General features: G+C 37.1%; 1 protein-coding gene across 2 annotated transcripts; it reads right to left on the reverse strand.

The window, feature by feature from the left end:
- Positions 1-411: 411 nt before the first annotated feature.
- LOC109088179 (C2 domain-containing protein 2-like) lies at positions 412-15330 on the reverse strand. 2 transcript variants are annotated; one of them, XM_042732831.1, is made up of 14 exons: positions 14246-15330; positions 13999-14094; positions 13611-13730; positions 10418-10516; positions 10146-10292; positions 9745-9862; positions 8876-8984; positions 8157-8221; positions 7628-7743; positions 7220-7376; positions 6936-7040; positions 6631-6758; positions 5364-5634; positions 412-3276 (listed from the first exon to the last, which is right to left on the reverse strand). In XM_042732831.1, the coding sequence occupies exons 1-14, from the start codon at positions 14513-14515 to the stop codon at positions 3047-3049; spliced, it is 2031 nt and encodes a 676-aa protein (XP_042588765.1). In that variant the 5' UTR covers positions 14516-15330; the 3' UTR covers positions 412-3046. The 2 variants fall into 2 exon arrangements, with proteins under 2 accessions (XP_042588765.1, XP_042588766.1); XM_042732832.1 differs by having other exon boundaries at positions 10146-10262; positions 14246-15329.
- Positions 15331-15563: the final 233 nt, after the last annotated feature.

Consider the following 15563-nt stretch of genomic DNA (forward strand, 5'->3'; position numbering starts at 1 on the left):
GCAAATGCATTCATGCAAATACAAAACGTTTTAATTATGAAAGCCAAAAAAGCTTTCACAGGAATGCTCAGTCAGTGTTTATTGCTCAAACTATTAACACAGCACATTAATATGTCTGTCTGTATTTTATGTAATAAAACAAAACTATTTCCTTCAAGTAATGACATACTTTATTTTACTCATAAATCGCAAACCACCATACTTAAAAGCTGATAGAGAATTCTAGAGGCTTTTAAGACTTCAAACTGAACAGCTCGCTAAGTTCTTTCTTCACAGAGCATACATACAAGTGATTTTAATATTGCAGGTAAATGTGTTTTGGTGAGCATATGAATATAATTCACAACAACAATTTCTAAGTTCCTTCTGGTTAAGGAAGCCAACAAGAATTCAAGAGAAAGCATAGAGAAGTTAAGTTAATGAGAGGAGTTCTTTAATGCACATGGATATATTATGATGATATGCATATACAGAGGACTGATGTGTTAGATTTCATTTAATGCCTAGATCACCTCTGGCCGGCCAATCAAGCATGACAAAAATAAAATCTTCATGTGCCTCCTTCCATTTCATTGGAAAATACCTCTTTGATTTTGTGACAGCCAGGATGTACATAGCAACACACAACACAGACAAAAATGAAAAAACACAGAACAGTAGTCCTCCTAAAATACATATTTAACAGCCAGACTGCTGAGGTTTCTTTCTGGCAACATTCAGTATGGACAGGCATTCAGGTTTCTTCTACATATGCAGTTTGAGATCAAGTAAATGTCAAGCGGAGCCTGTTATTTAGTCTCCCATAATACAAATCCACTACAGTTCTCCACACAGGCTCAACAGATGAGGTCCAAAATACAAACTTGTTATCATTCACAGCCATTTCAGGTGGCTTAAGAGTACAGGTAAATGAAGACTGCACACTTGGGAAAATCTCATAAATCATGAACTTATCGTTTGGCTAAATTCTCATGCATTCTGGTCTTTCTCTATGGGAAAATGCCCTTGCTTAGTGTTAAAAACCTTTGGTACAATTAACACACATTTCTTTTAATGTGAGGCATGATGGAATAACTGTGGAAAAAAAGTGAACAATCAAATATGCTTACACATAATTACACTGAATAATGTGTCCTTAAAAGGATAATATTTAAAATAAAATAACCTTTTACTGATATTTTCCCATCTCTGTTTGAATATTTAGAAATTAAAAGATGATTAAAAAACCAAACCGTTTTTAAAAGCGAACATATCAGTGCCAAACCAGAACATTTTAAATGTTATGCTCTGTTTGAAAATGTTTCGCTGATCATTAAAACTCTATTCCCAGAGTCAAATTTGGTGAAACTGCAGATTTTTCTCCTTAATAAAATGAAAATTCCCATATTCAATTCACATCAAGACAGAGGTCTTTCACATCATTTTAATAAACTAATTCAGAGCATCTTCACCACCAAACCTCACAGAGTTCACTGCACATCCCTGCAAATGCATTTGGAATGAGTTCTGAGCATATTAACAAGTGCAAATCAAAATCGATGGTATTCCCTTGTCTGATATTTCAGGATCCATCAGGTCGCCAGAGGGTTTCCAGAAGGTTAAAGTTCAGGTAGATGGCAAGAAAGAGTTGTCCTCAAATCCCGCTTTGGTTAGAAGGCCACAAACACAGAATATCTTTTGCATGACGATCAATATTTGCATAAGGTTAAATGACAGTCATATGGAGTGATGAAGAGAGTGAGTGCTCATTTCAATGCTGTCTTGTAAACTTTCTTGCATAAACACGCGCACAAATGGATGGAGAGATAAATCTAGCGCTAGGCAGACAGTCTTCATGTATGGAGCCAGAATGATCTCAATAATAATTCACGCAAAAGAAACGATGCACACATGCGTAACCCAATTCACATGCATGAGAAATAATTCACGTGCACGAAAAAAAAAAAAAAAAATTACAAAAAATAAATAAAAAAATTATATATATATATATTCACAAAAACCAATTCATGTGCACAAAATAAAAATATATATTCGTAAAATATGTTTCACAAATGCAAAACACAATTCACAGATGAACAACTGTGTACAAACTTTTTGAATGTTTAAAATTCACGAGTTTATCACGGGTTGTGAATGTGAATCGCTTGGATTTGTGTATGTATTTTTGAAACTTTCCTGGCAGTGAACTCCTCCCACGTGGGATACTCGCACTCTTTAGCCAATCAGATTTGAGCCTGTCAGTCGACCAATCATAGCAGCCGCTGGCTTACATTGTTCACATTATCGAGTGTCTAAACGACCAATTTTTCTTCCAAGTTTTAGGCAAACATGTAAAAATAAAATGATAAATCTTTACTTGGCTAGTTAACTGAAATAAAACGATCAGCTGCACATACCCCTGCTGAATCGTAACTTGAACAGTGCTTTCACGCTGATGATGTCAGCATCCAGGTAGGCACGCCCAGGGCACACGATTCATACGCCCACAGTGGGTTATGATTGGTCGACTGACAGGCTCAAATCTGATTGGCTAAAGAGTATGAGTATCCCGCGTGGGAGGAGTTCACTGCCAGGAAAGTCTCAAAAATACACACAACTCATGATAAACTCGTGAATTTTAAACATTCAAAAATTTTGTACACAGTTGTACATCTGTAAATAGTGTTTTGAAACTTATTTTATTAATATATATTCTTATTTTGTGCACATGAATTGTTTTTTGTGAATATATATATTTTTTTCGTGCACATGAATTATTTCTCATGCATTTGAATTGGGTTACGCGTGTGTGCATCGCGTCTTTTGCGTGAATTATTATTGAGATTATTCTGGCTCCATATTCATGGAGCAGAACCAAGCTGAGAGATCTGAATAATGGAATAGGTTTTCAGGGAATCTGGATCATGGTGTTAATATGGAGTTGATGAGAGTGATTGTTGCTACGACTTGCATAAAAGTTATGAGAATGATTGTGAAAAGGAGAATGTTAGAAAGCTTAAGAGGTGCAAAAGCTATTAGCTTTGATGAAGGTGACGGAGTGGGCAGCTCATGTGGGTGGTTCTCTCACTGTGCCGTTGGTTTTGCTCTTGCTCTTGGGCAGAAGCTTGCGGTTGATGATGCGCCTGAAGGTGGCTGTCCTCTTTTCCCGGTCTCCCATCACGGCCGCCTCGGGATGCTCCAAGTACTGCAGGTCATTGTGGGACTGGCTCATCCCAGGCTCCTTTCGCTGATGTCGCCGTCTGAAGAATAGCTTGGCACTCTTGTGCAGGAAGCTGCCTACAGGGGGCGCCAAACAGAGATGAAAACAATAAGACAAGTTCCACAACATACAGTACTTCACTGAGCCAACCTGGAGGTCAAACTCCACACTCAGATCAACTGTGAAAATAGGAATCAAATATTCTTTCGATTTTGTTGACCTCCATGAAGACGCAGCGGGTGTGCAGGAATTCTGACATAAGCTGTGTCTTTTTTAGCTCTAAAAAATGCTACTACAATACACTGATGGCATTAAATTTAAATTGGCTGAAAGAACACAAGCACACTACTAAAATAAAGTATGCAAGTGTATTTGAAAGTGCTTGGTTTTAGAATTAGAGCAGTATAAGCCAGTCCACACTGCAGCTGTGGCCTAATGGTTAGAGAATCGGACTTGTAACCTGAAGGTCGCAGGTTTGAGTCTCAGTGGCGGCAGGAGTTGTAAGTGGGGGGAGTGAATGAACAGCGCTCTTTCACCCTCAATACCCATGGCTGAAGTGCCCTTGAGCAAAGCACTAAACCCCCAAATTGCTCCCCAGGCACTGGAGCAAATAGCTGCCCACTGCTACAGGAGTGTGTTCGTGGTGTGTGTGTGTTCCCTACTCACTGCTGTGTGTGTGCACTTGGAGGGGTTAAATGCAAAGCACTAATTCCGAGTATGAGTTACCAAACTTGGCAAATGTCACGACTTTCATTTTCACTTTTACCAGCTCAGAAGTTCAGCATGGCTGAGCTTCTGGATTTTTAAAGCTGTTTGGGCAAGTTATCAGCCAAACATCTCAATGGGCCAACAATGAAAAGGTTCAACAGCACAAAACTAAAAGGGATGCCTCCAAAGATTTGAGATGCTAAACAGCATGTCAAATCTTTCTCCATGTCCAAAAGTTAAGTCTGAAACCACATGTTATTTAAATACAGGATAATAACTTTTATTACTAAGCTTATTGTTGTGATGGAAGTGTGAATAAAATGCTGGAGCATGGACTGGCTTTTTACTAAAGTGTTTGTTAACCACTTCACAGGGAAGTCTACATACTTTTACTATCATAGACTTCTCAAGAGGTCACTTACTCTTCCAGCAATAAAGTCTGGTTAGCACAGGTTTCCACTTTAAGATGGCAAAGAAAAAAAACACAAAGTGATAAGGGAGAGGTATAGAGGACAAAAAAGAAAGTGGATGTCATCAAATGTCAGAAGTACAGACAGAAAGACACTAGACTGTGTTGTAATGTTCATATTAGACACAAACAAAGGTAAGGCAGAACTTTGTACCTTTGTGTTAGCTGTGGCACCCCAATAATAGACTCAATTTTGAGAGATTATCACTAAGAAATCCTTCGCTCTTCTCTCAAAGGTTGTTCACAAAGCATCTCAAGTGACAGAATAAACAACTACTTTTCTACTTTTCATGTGAAGTTTGTAGAAATTAGAATTAAATTGATTAAAAAGTGACAATAAAAACACGTTCATGCTGTTCTTTTCACTAAATGTATCACAATTTCAACAAAAATATTATGTTGCACAAAATATCGATAATAATAAATGTTTCTCGAACACTATATTTACATTTATGCATTTAGCAGACGCTTTTATCCAAAGCGACTTACACTGCATTCAGACTATACATTTTTTACCAGTATGTGTGTTCCCTGGGAATCGAACCCACAACCTTTTGCGCTGCTAACGCAATGCTCTACCACTGAGCCACAGGAACACAGGCTGTATCTAATGTGCTGATACTATATCAGCACATTAGAATGATTTCTGAAGGATCATGTGACACTGAAGAGTAACGGCAAAACTGAATTTTTAGCAGCCATCACATATTGTATTTTTGATCAAACAAATGCAGCCTTGGTGAACATAAGACATGTTTTTCAAAAACTCCTATTCAAAAATGTTTGAACGGCAATGTTAATGCAGGCCATTGACCTTGTTTTTCACATGAAGTCCTGTGATCACATTTATAGCTCCAGTAAAACGCTTTATGTAGTTTGAAGATGTAAAGAGGTTAAATACAAATTCAAAACCTTGCTCAGCAAAATCTAAATGTTGTTGATCTTCATTCACAGAACGCTCAAAGGTCATCCCCTTTTTCCCCTCACCTTTTCCTTTTTTGGAACCCGTTTCAGAGATACAGAGAGAGGTTTTATCTGCATCTGGGTCCTCTCCAGCCTGGCTCTCCCAGTCCTCCACGTGGTCTGTGCCATTCGCTCCCACCAGAGATTCTGTGGGTTCAAGAACGGTGGGTTCTACCACTGTTTCTGAGGGTAATGCTTCGCTGCTGATGTCCTCAGATGCTCCGGACATTGAAGCGTCCATCGCAGCTGCGTATCCTGCCATCAGAGTCATCTCCTCATCCTGTGTCAGAGGGGCCTAGAGAGGAGGTTAATAGTAAAGCCTTAATTAGAAACCCACAACTGAAGAACTTGCTTTATGATGTAAAATTATAATTATGACAGGTACCTCTAACTACCTGTAGATACAATATAAATGAATTCTGCTTGAGACAGATAATATCTGTTCGAAAATTTTGTATGAATAAATTAAAAATGGCAAACTACAAACATTATATTAAGCCTTAGGAAATGTTTGCTGATTTTTATTTTTGTGTGAATTCTTGGGTTGACAATCTTGACTTGTTTTTGAAGGTTTCAAATTTTGAAAGGAAAAAATGTATTTACATTTACCAGACGCTTTTATCCAAAGCAACTTACATTTTTTTTTACCAGTATGTGTGTTCCCTGGGAATTGAGCCCACAACCTTTTGCACTGCTAACGCAAAACTCTACCACTGAGCCACAGGAACTGTCTCATACCAAAAAGCTGTTAATTTTGTACATTTCATATAAATAAATCAAAATCAGTTAATGTAAATTCTAAGTGACAATGAGCATCACAAGAATATAACTGAAATTAATTAATTAATTAAACCATGCAGCAATCATATCTAAAAAGATTGGAAGTTGTCCTAAAAATTAAGTCTTGCAGATTTTTTATATTGTGTGAATTCTTGGGTTGATAATCTTAATCAAGGTTTTGAAGTTTTCCAATTTTTAAAGAAAAAAAAAAATCTGTCTGACACAAACAAGCTGATTAAAATGTTGCACTATTTTGTATAATTAGTTTTAAATCCTTTTTTTTTTTTTAAATGATACAAGTGAATGAAAATAATAACTGAATATTTACCAAGTATATCATTTAACAACTGTTATTAGTGTTTTAAAATTAACTAAGTAAAGGTAATCTAAATGTAAAAATGAGGGAAGTAAACACACTATATAAAATATACAATAACTGATATGGTACCAATACATTGTACACGCCAACTAAATATGCATATGTGGTCCACCGAGTTATCTTTTTCTCTACCTTGGCCACTCCTGAGATGATGATGGTGCTCTTTTTCACAGGTGATTTAAGCTTTTGTTTTGCCGACTCATGGAGCTGTCTGATGGCAGCTTCGGCTACAGGGTCGGTCCCGTTTAACATCAATAACTCTGTGCAGGATAAAGAGTGAAAAAGAGTGTTAAAATGCTGAATGTAATCATTATTAATGTGGCATTTTGAATTTACACTTGCTCCAGGACTGCTGATGAGCACTTGCTGTATAGAAAGTGGAAATAAAGGAAATCCATTTAGCCATTTATGCCAACAAGCTTTGCTGGAAATCCCACCTGTATCTGATGATGACAGGGCTTTGCTAACTTTGGCTCCGTGTAGTGACGTCTGCTCCGACACCCTTCTCTCTGCCAGCTTGCTTTTAGAAGGCGATTTGGATTCTGTAAGAGTGAGTTTTAAACCAAACATGAAAATCATATAGGAGATTTTGATATTGTGGTTTAGGAGATGACATGACAACTGTAGCATCTTCATATTAAAGTTGGATTTCAAAAACCCAAATCACTTTCAGATTGCCTTCTCACAATCTACAACTGAATCAACAGCCAAAGGAAGGTACCAGGTGCTAAAGGTCGTCCTGGCTTGCTCCTCACAGCGGTGACAGTGGTAACAACAGTGCCACAGGGCATCACAGTGCGGTCCATCTCCACTTTTTTAGTAGGGGCCGGCGTGGGCATCTGCCAGCTACGCACCTCGCTGGGCTCCAGGTAGGTGAACTACACAGAAGTTCATTTAGGTTGGTAAACAAATATTCAAATAGCATATTTAATTTGCCAATGGCTTATATAAAGGTCTTTCTGTATATTAAGCTAGGACATGGTATTTTAACAAAAATTTAAGCTACTGTACATGTGAACTACATTACAAAATGCAATTAAATCTCTAATCTCTAAGAAATATCTATGAGAATTAATTTCTGAAATGTGATAAACATCTAGTTACACTGTATCATGATGAGATATTTTACCTCAGTAGTTAGTGATCCGGTCACTTGATCTTTGGTCAGGAGTGAAAACGTCTGTTGACCTTTGGGGTGTTTCTTCACTAGATCAAAAGGCACAGATACCTGCCCTAATAAACCATCTGGGAGGAAAACAGAGAGTGATGTCTGATCAAATCAAAGTAATGTACATTATTTGATCAATGTGTTTGCAAAGGAAGGCAAAAGTGACACCAAGCATACAGACAAACACATTTCACACAAGCTGTTAAGAAATCAGGGTGAAAGGCCAATGACGAAGTAATACAGGCTGTCACGTGTCTGTTAGAAGAGTTCAAGTCAAGATATTATCACAGTATCATTCTATTAGCTCAATAAATCTGCCACAGCATTGTACAGCATTTTTGAGGCTATTTCATTATTTAGAGAATCAGATGACCGAAAGTAGATTAAAATTCACAGATGACCTTCAAGGTTTTGCAGACCCAGATTAATGGATATCACTTTTCTGTTTTTATGCCGTTAAGCTGGTTTATTTTCAGTCATGTGGACTTACTCTCCAGAGTTCTGCCGTTATCCACAACCTGGATGTTCAGCTCTTTTGACCGGCCGCTAAGCTCACTGCAAAAACAGACAGACAATGACAAGAGATAAAATAAATCATGCAGCATTTCATCTTAAAAGATTAGATGATGCCCCAAAACTGTCAAACGACAAACATTTTATGGTTTAAATCTTGATCATGGTTTTGAATTAAATTGCATATAAATTGCAAAATATTCCATATAAAAATGTAAAATACATACAAATAAATAATAATAATAATAAATGCATAAATAATATAAATTTGTGTTTGTGTGTATATATATATATATATATATATATATATATATATATATATATATATATATATATATATATATATATATATATATATATATATATATATATACATACACACACACACACCCTAAGAGTTGGTAATTAAACTTATATATTTATTCATTTATGCTACTAGCATTACAAAACAGAAGAGTACAAATAACTGTTTTCAAACAGGTTTCCCCAGCTAAACATGTAGTGCTGCCCCAACATGTGACTGATTCACGTTTTCCGCATCATGTTGCCCCCTTCTCTCCAAATATTTTCCTGTCCTACCTCTACTGTACTTTTCTATAAAAGTAGCAAATGGGTTAAAAAAATCATTTAATGGGTATTAATTAAGTTTGCAGGAGCAGCTGAGGAGGGAGCAGATGGAAGTGGACCTGAACTCACAATATGAAGGGCTGGTCCCAGGCCGGGGTGGATGTGTTAGTCAACACTGAACTGGTGACCCTCTGAGGAGGATCATCCAATTGGAGGATACACTGGGGATTCATGCCGCCTGAAACCAGAATAGGAACAGTTCATAACCAAGCACAAGCAATATCCTTCCAAAAGAAGGCCCATTTGGTAATCTACATTGACACAAATCCAGGTATTTGCGCCAAAAGACAAAAAGAAGAGATCTAGGAGTGTTTTCAAGCTAAATAACTGACTAACGCAGAAAATGCTCTTTGCCAAAATGAATTATGCATAAAATGGATGAGATGCTAGTTGTCTCTGTTAAGTGCTTGCTGGGCTGTAATAGTGACTTGGCTGGAGAGCAGCGGGACTATTAGACCACTTCCAGAAATGATTTTCCGAACAGAAGGGACATCCTGATTGAGGAAAACATGGCCAGTTAACTGAATAAGTTGCGGGGGCGGTGCTTTTTGGTAAGTGTACCCTGCACTTTGTGCCCACAACAAAATTCCATCCAAATAATTGCCTTGATTTCTTCGATCCAAGCAATATGAAAACATTAGCTGAGATGTGAGCTGTGGTGTGTATGAGCGCCATCTAATAAACAAAACATTTGGGATTTCAGAGTCATGTGACCATATATTTAGAAATGGCCCATCACAAACAGCTTCCAGTGATTGAAAGATGCATAAGTGATATTAAAAGGCTAAAAACATTTTCACATGCTGAAAAGAAATATTTATCACCAATACATGTTTCATTTTCTTGCATATTTTAAACCTGTCTAAATGATTAGGCTAAATATTAAAGAGAACTGGAAGGACATGCATTCTGCTGGAGTATGAGTGTGTTTCAGTGACCTGCAGCACCATCCTCCTGTTTGCATGTGACCCGGATGTTCTTCACTAATAGTTTCCACTCATGAGCTCGTGGGGGCTTTGGGGGTGAGGTCACCTGCGAGGTCTTGTTCCTTACTTCCTGTTAAAGAGGACAGAGGAAATAAAACATTATCACTCATAACATCAACAGCAACATCCTTTTCTGTGTTTTTCTCTCCATTCTGAGCAAATTCCAAAGTTATGTAACATTCTGAATACTATGAAGTTTACCACATCATATGATCAAGGCCTAAGGATAAACAAAATAGGGTTATACACATTTATTAGCTTCTGTGGTTGATATGAAGTGTTTTAGAGAGGATTAAATGCTAATGTTAATATGATTAAAATTAAACATTTAACACATTTGTGCAGGGTAGTACCTTGACTTCTGCAGACTCTGCATGCCGGCTACTCAGAGTTACGGATGCTTGAGCTCGACTTAAGACCTGTCTGAGCCTGTTGTTCACAGCGGCCTGACTTAGATTTTCACAATCTCCCTGAAACACAAATAGAGTGTCATGGGCATTCTGAAAAGAAAAGAAAAAAAAAACAGAAGCTAACCTTTAAAAACCTACTGAGATTTACAAACGATGGAGTGTGCAATCAAACGATGGAGTCGAGCAATCTCGAGTGGTTCGATGTGTGAATGTACCTGTGTAAAACTTGGTGTAAGCTGCAAATTTGAGTCCAGATGGAGTACCCCCCAGGAAATCTCCACCTCCTCGTTCACCTCTTTCATCTGTAGGGCCAGCTGTGCCAACAATACACACACAAACGTTACTTACAACCATAGACACAAAACAAGGGCTGATCAGAGCAGTAAGCCACGAGACACTGTGTGCAAAATTGTAAAGCCTAAAACCTCTTTTAACATGGTTTAACACAAGGTCTTAATTGTCTTGTGGCTTTTACCAGTCATGAATAAAGAAAACAGAAATTTAAAATGTCAACTATCATGTAAAAAAAAAACATCACATTAATTTATTTATTTTTAAAATATGACAAAAATTAAGTTTTTTTTCCTGCAGCTATAAAGCGACCACTCTATAATTAAATACTGTATTTGCACTACTGTTCAAATGATTTGGTCAGTAAGACAGGAAAAAAACAATAAAGACAGTGATATTGTAAAATAAATATTATTAGAATTTAAAATAACTGTTTTTAATTTAATAAATGTAATTTATTCCTGCAACGACAAAGCTGAATTTACTCCAGTCTTCAGTGCCACATGATCTTTAAGAAATCATTCTGATTTACTGCTCAATTTCTTATTAGTATTATCAATGTTGCAATCAGCCATGCTGCTTAATATGTTTTTTTGTTTATGGAAACCATGATACATTTTTCAGAATTATTTAATTTAAAATTTAGAAAAAGTATTTTACGCTGTTAGAGAATCCAAGTCAGACAATTCCTAGACCAGTTTTAATACTATGGGCTTTAAAAATGAGCTGGGCTTTTAAAAACAAATAGTAGCTAATGCAATATAAAAAAAAAAGACTCCAAAGTAATACAAGTCATTAATAATAGTATATTACAACAAACAACTAAGTACGACTATTTACCGTTGTTAACTTGCCACGTACAGGTATTTGTATATCATTAATTTCAGAATTACGGTGCTTGAAAAACCAACTGAAATAAACAGCTGACAGATCTATGTTGACCTAATATCAGCCATAAATTAAACAACAAATGTTGCTGCTGTATATCAGCAAGGCAGGAACACACAGCAGCCAACAACAGAATAACATAACACTGCCGACTTCAAACTCACAATAAACAAAGGGTCCAGAGCATTCACATACTCACAACAGCTCATTGAGCCGCAGGGCCCACAATACACGGAGGAATGGGCTGTCATGTCCAAGCACGACTGCTTTACATTTCTGAAAACTGAACTTGGGTGAAAAGTGGAGAGAAAAAAAAAAAATGACAGGACGCCAAATTCCAGTCCAATGCTCAGTGCTCAAGTTGATTTCTAAATCACATGAAATTCTAAAGTCTGAAGAGGGTGGATGAACTAGAAAATGGCACTAATGACATACAGTGCAATATATACAGAAAATTAAATCCATTTCAATCTGAACTTGAAAAGATATTTGCTTACAGTAATTGTAACTCTGCCAAGAGTTGGACCCTGTGGAGTCACAATAAAAGTGTTATTCCACTTCATATGTGGCTGTGGGCTCTAGAGTGCACTGACCTCTAGAACAGAAACAAAAGCCCTAAATATACTGTTGTTCAGCCTACGAAGCCATTCTAACAACCACTGGGAGCTTTCCAGCAACCAGCCTTGATCAGCAGGAGAAACAGCTAGAAAATATGCAGCAACAACCTGGATTTCTCCAGAAAGAGGCTTGAATGACAAACAGAAAATGCACTGCTTCTAAAAAGCCCAGTATTCCGTATGCACACTTGGCACATGTCTGGTATTCTATTTACAATCTAGCACTTGACCTGATTTGTTTGAACAAAAACAGCCCACTATGACAGAATACCACAGATCCGGGGCGGATTCTGAAGGCATACAAGGAAACGAAAGATTTAACGACAGGTTAAACGCATTTAGCCACTCAACACACTTATGGCTAAAACGGGATCAGCACGACAATGAGGAACCGGCCAACTTATTGGTTTAAAAATAGCTGTAATGCAATTGAGTAAAGGCTTTGTGAGCTTTTAAACACAATGTATAGTAAACGACTGCAGAGCAGAAAAGGCTGCAGCTCTGAGGGCACACTGAAAGGAATTTTTACTGCCATTTGTAGCGCAATATTAAATGAACTCTCTGTCCAAGAGGTACAAGCTTTTCCATGAATAATTCAAGGCAGGATGTACCAGTGAAATTTCTGAGGCAGAGACATATTAATGTAACAGTGATTAGAATAAAGGCAGGACATCAAGCCGGTACTCACGACAGCGGCACTTAATCTGATTCCTGTGGCGAATAAAACAGCAGAGTGAGTCATACCCCATAAAACAAACGCATTTGGGATGGCGCATGAAACATTACATCTCTCATGAGCACACGGGACATCTTATTCAAGAGCAAATGTGTTTATTCCTGATCCTTACAGGTATGTGACTCTATGCATATAAAACTGTGTTATTGTTAACCAAAACTATTACAAATCATTTTCAGCAACTGAAATAAAGCTGAAATCAAAAAAATATATAATGTTAGAAGAAAAACCTAACTTAAATTAAAAATGTTACCTTGGCAGCTTTAAAATACATTTACATAAAAAAAAAACTGCTGAAACCAAAACTGAAATAAAAAAGTAATTGAAGCTATATAGAAACATTAAAAATCAGAAACTAATCAAAATGACAAGTACAGAAAATTACTACAACTCAATCTAAAATTAAAACAGTTAAAATATAATTAAAAATATGAATAAATACTATAATAGTTTATAAATCATTCTAAAATAACTAAAACTGAGGGGTCCAAATGACTGAGACCACTAATAAAAAAATTTGTATTTATCAACTGTGTTGATTTATCCCAATGTGACTAAAATGACTATTTACTTTGATGGCAAGACATGTGACAGACTTTCCTAGAATCACAAAGAAGGAGATGCTTGTCTACTCCAAGTGACTGTTTAAAAAAAAAAAAACTGGATTATCTGCCTCACCATTGCCAATATTCCTGGAAACATCTAAAGAATGACTGTCTTGTTTGACAATTTGTTATACATATTTACATTTAGTCATTTAGCAGACGCTTTTATCCAAAGCCAAATACATATAATACAAATACATATGCCAAAGCGCTTGCGATTACTCAACCATCCTCAAGTGACAATTAGAGCAGAATAAACACTCATGTTTACCTGCAGACGAAGTGGAGATATCTTCACACTGTATTTCAGGGGGGTTTCTGAAGACATTGAACGTGGTAAAGCACTGAGAGAAAACTGCAGCTTGTTTCCAACCACCTGACACAGGACATCCTGCAAAAAGAATACAATCATGACTAAGACTAGTTTGTCACTTTAAATATCCTCATGCTACATCTGTCATAACATAGCTAATAATTTTTCTGAATCATCAAACAGGGTGCATGTCAAAACGAGAAGTCTTATGAGCCTCTTTTGATTCAAAACGTCCAAAAGTAATACAGTTCTCGTAAGCAAGCAGGGTGAGGTAATAAAGAAGTATGGCAACAAATAGTTTACTCATATAGGTTAGTGTGTGTAAACGTTCAAAGCGTGACCTTACTTTTTGACCGGGTGTTTTCGTAAAGCTTGAAATCTGGTCCACGGCCAGTTCTGATGATTGAACACCATCTTCTTCAAATGTCAACTGAATCCCACTCTAATAAGAAGACCAAAACACCAAAGGAAAACATTAAGCATTAAAACAGACCACAGCATTGACCTTTTTAGGAGCTCATATGTGCTATTTTAAAAATGAAGACTATACATAGATATAACTGAATTAAAACAACAACAACAAACAAACCCACCTGTGATCTACAAGCCTCTTCATTGAGGCTCCTGAACCAGGCTCTTCTCCACTGACTCTTCCAGCTTTTCAGAGAAAGCACCCAGCATAAAATCCCATCCGCTTCCTCAGAATCCACACCATTGAGAGGTGTTTTCCCAACAGGAGGTTCGTTGGAAAAATACAGCACCAAATATATAATCAATGTGACAATAGAGGCCAGAAAGAGAGTGACCATGCAGAGCCACTGCCAGTCACCCAGCCAGGAGAAAACACCCTCCACAGACGACATGATCACCGGGCCATTCACTTTAAACCCTTAACATGTTTACCATCAGCCCTACTCCGCTCCCTTCCGCATCCCAGCACAATAACAACACTTTCCTTCCTAGTACTGACTAATAAAACTCCTTCACAAACAGCAAAAATGAAAGTTCACGGAGGGTGGGTGGAAACACGTGAACGGTGGGTTGAGGCTCGTAAATCTCACTTCAACCGACCAGCACGACAGCGACAGACAGATGTGTTTTAACACAAAATACAATTATTAAATCAAATCTTTAAAATATTAGAGCTTCTGCACAACTACTGACACTCTAAGTAGCATTTTTAACACGCCAGTTGACAGCAAACCGCCCGTGAATGAATCTGCGAGATTTTGAGCTGATAAATCGTCTCTTGTCGGACACAAACAAATGAAATGTTTTTAAACATTGGCGATTCTAAAAAAAAAAAGATATACTTGATAACATAAATTAAAGATCGATTTTAGACAGTTATTGGCTGTTTAAAGACAACTCTAAATAATAAAACCATTAGATCCGGAGCATCCGAGGTGAAAAAAGTTCCTGAAAATCCCCCGGCGTTGATGAGCCACGTTACCATCACACTGGTCGAAAAAAAAGAGTTTAAAAAGTGACATTAAGTGCAGTTCTCATCTTCTCTAGCGGGTTTGTTCATCCTCCTGGGCGTGTATGGTGAAGAGAGGCAGAAACAGAGTGGATGAGTGTGTCACACACACCGCCGATTTCTAGGATTATTAGCTTTGCACTGAGGCTCGGGAGTCCTAGAGCACCGTCACCAGATGAGACAAAATAAAAGTCCCTACTGCAGTTTACAAAATAAAACAAATTGACGTGTTTATATTAAATTAATTAATAAATACAATTAAATAATAGTGAATTGAAATATGTAGACAAAATCAATCAATAAAAAAAATATTTGTAGTAGATTATTATTACTGGGAATTTATGCATGCAGAAAAAAGACAAAGGTCTTGTGACCTCTTTATTTGAACAATGGGCGTTTCTTTGTTTATATGAAAATGTGCGATTTGTGTG

Source organism: Cyprinus carpio, chromosome B10, assembly GCF_018340385.1.
Source record: "Cyprinus carpio isolate SPL01 chromosome B10, ASM1834038v1, whole genome shotgun sequence".
NCBI classification, from domain to species: Eukaryota; Metazoa; Chordata; class Actinopteri; order Cypriniformes; family Cyprinidae; genus Cyprinus; species Cyprinus carpio.

What these genes read in the sequence shown, in the direction of transcription:
- LOC109088179 (XM_042732831.1), bottom strand. Translation starts at nt 14,515, where the DNA reads ATGTCGTCTGTGGAGGGTGTTTTCTCCTGGCTGGGTGACTGGCAGTGG. An exon ending in AGGACGACCTTTAGCACCTG is followed by an intron (nt 7,041 to 7,219) that starts GTACCTTCCTTT and finishes TCACTCTTACAG; the next exon opens with AATCCAAATCGCCTTCTAAA. An exon ending in CCTGTCATCATCAGATACAG is followed by an intron (nt 6,759 to 6,935) that starts GTGGGATTTCCA and finishes TATCCTGCACAG; the next exon opens with AGTTATTGATGTTAAACGGG.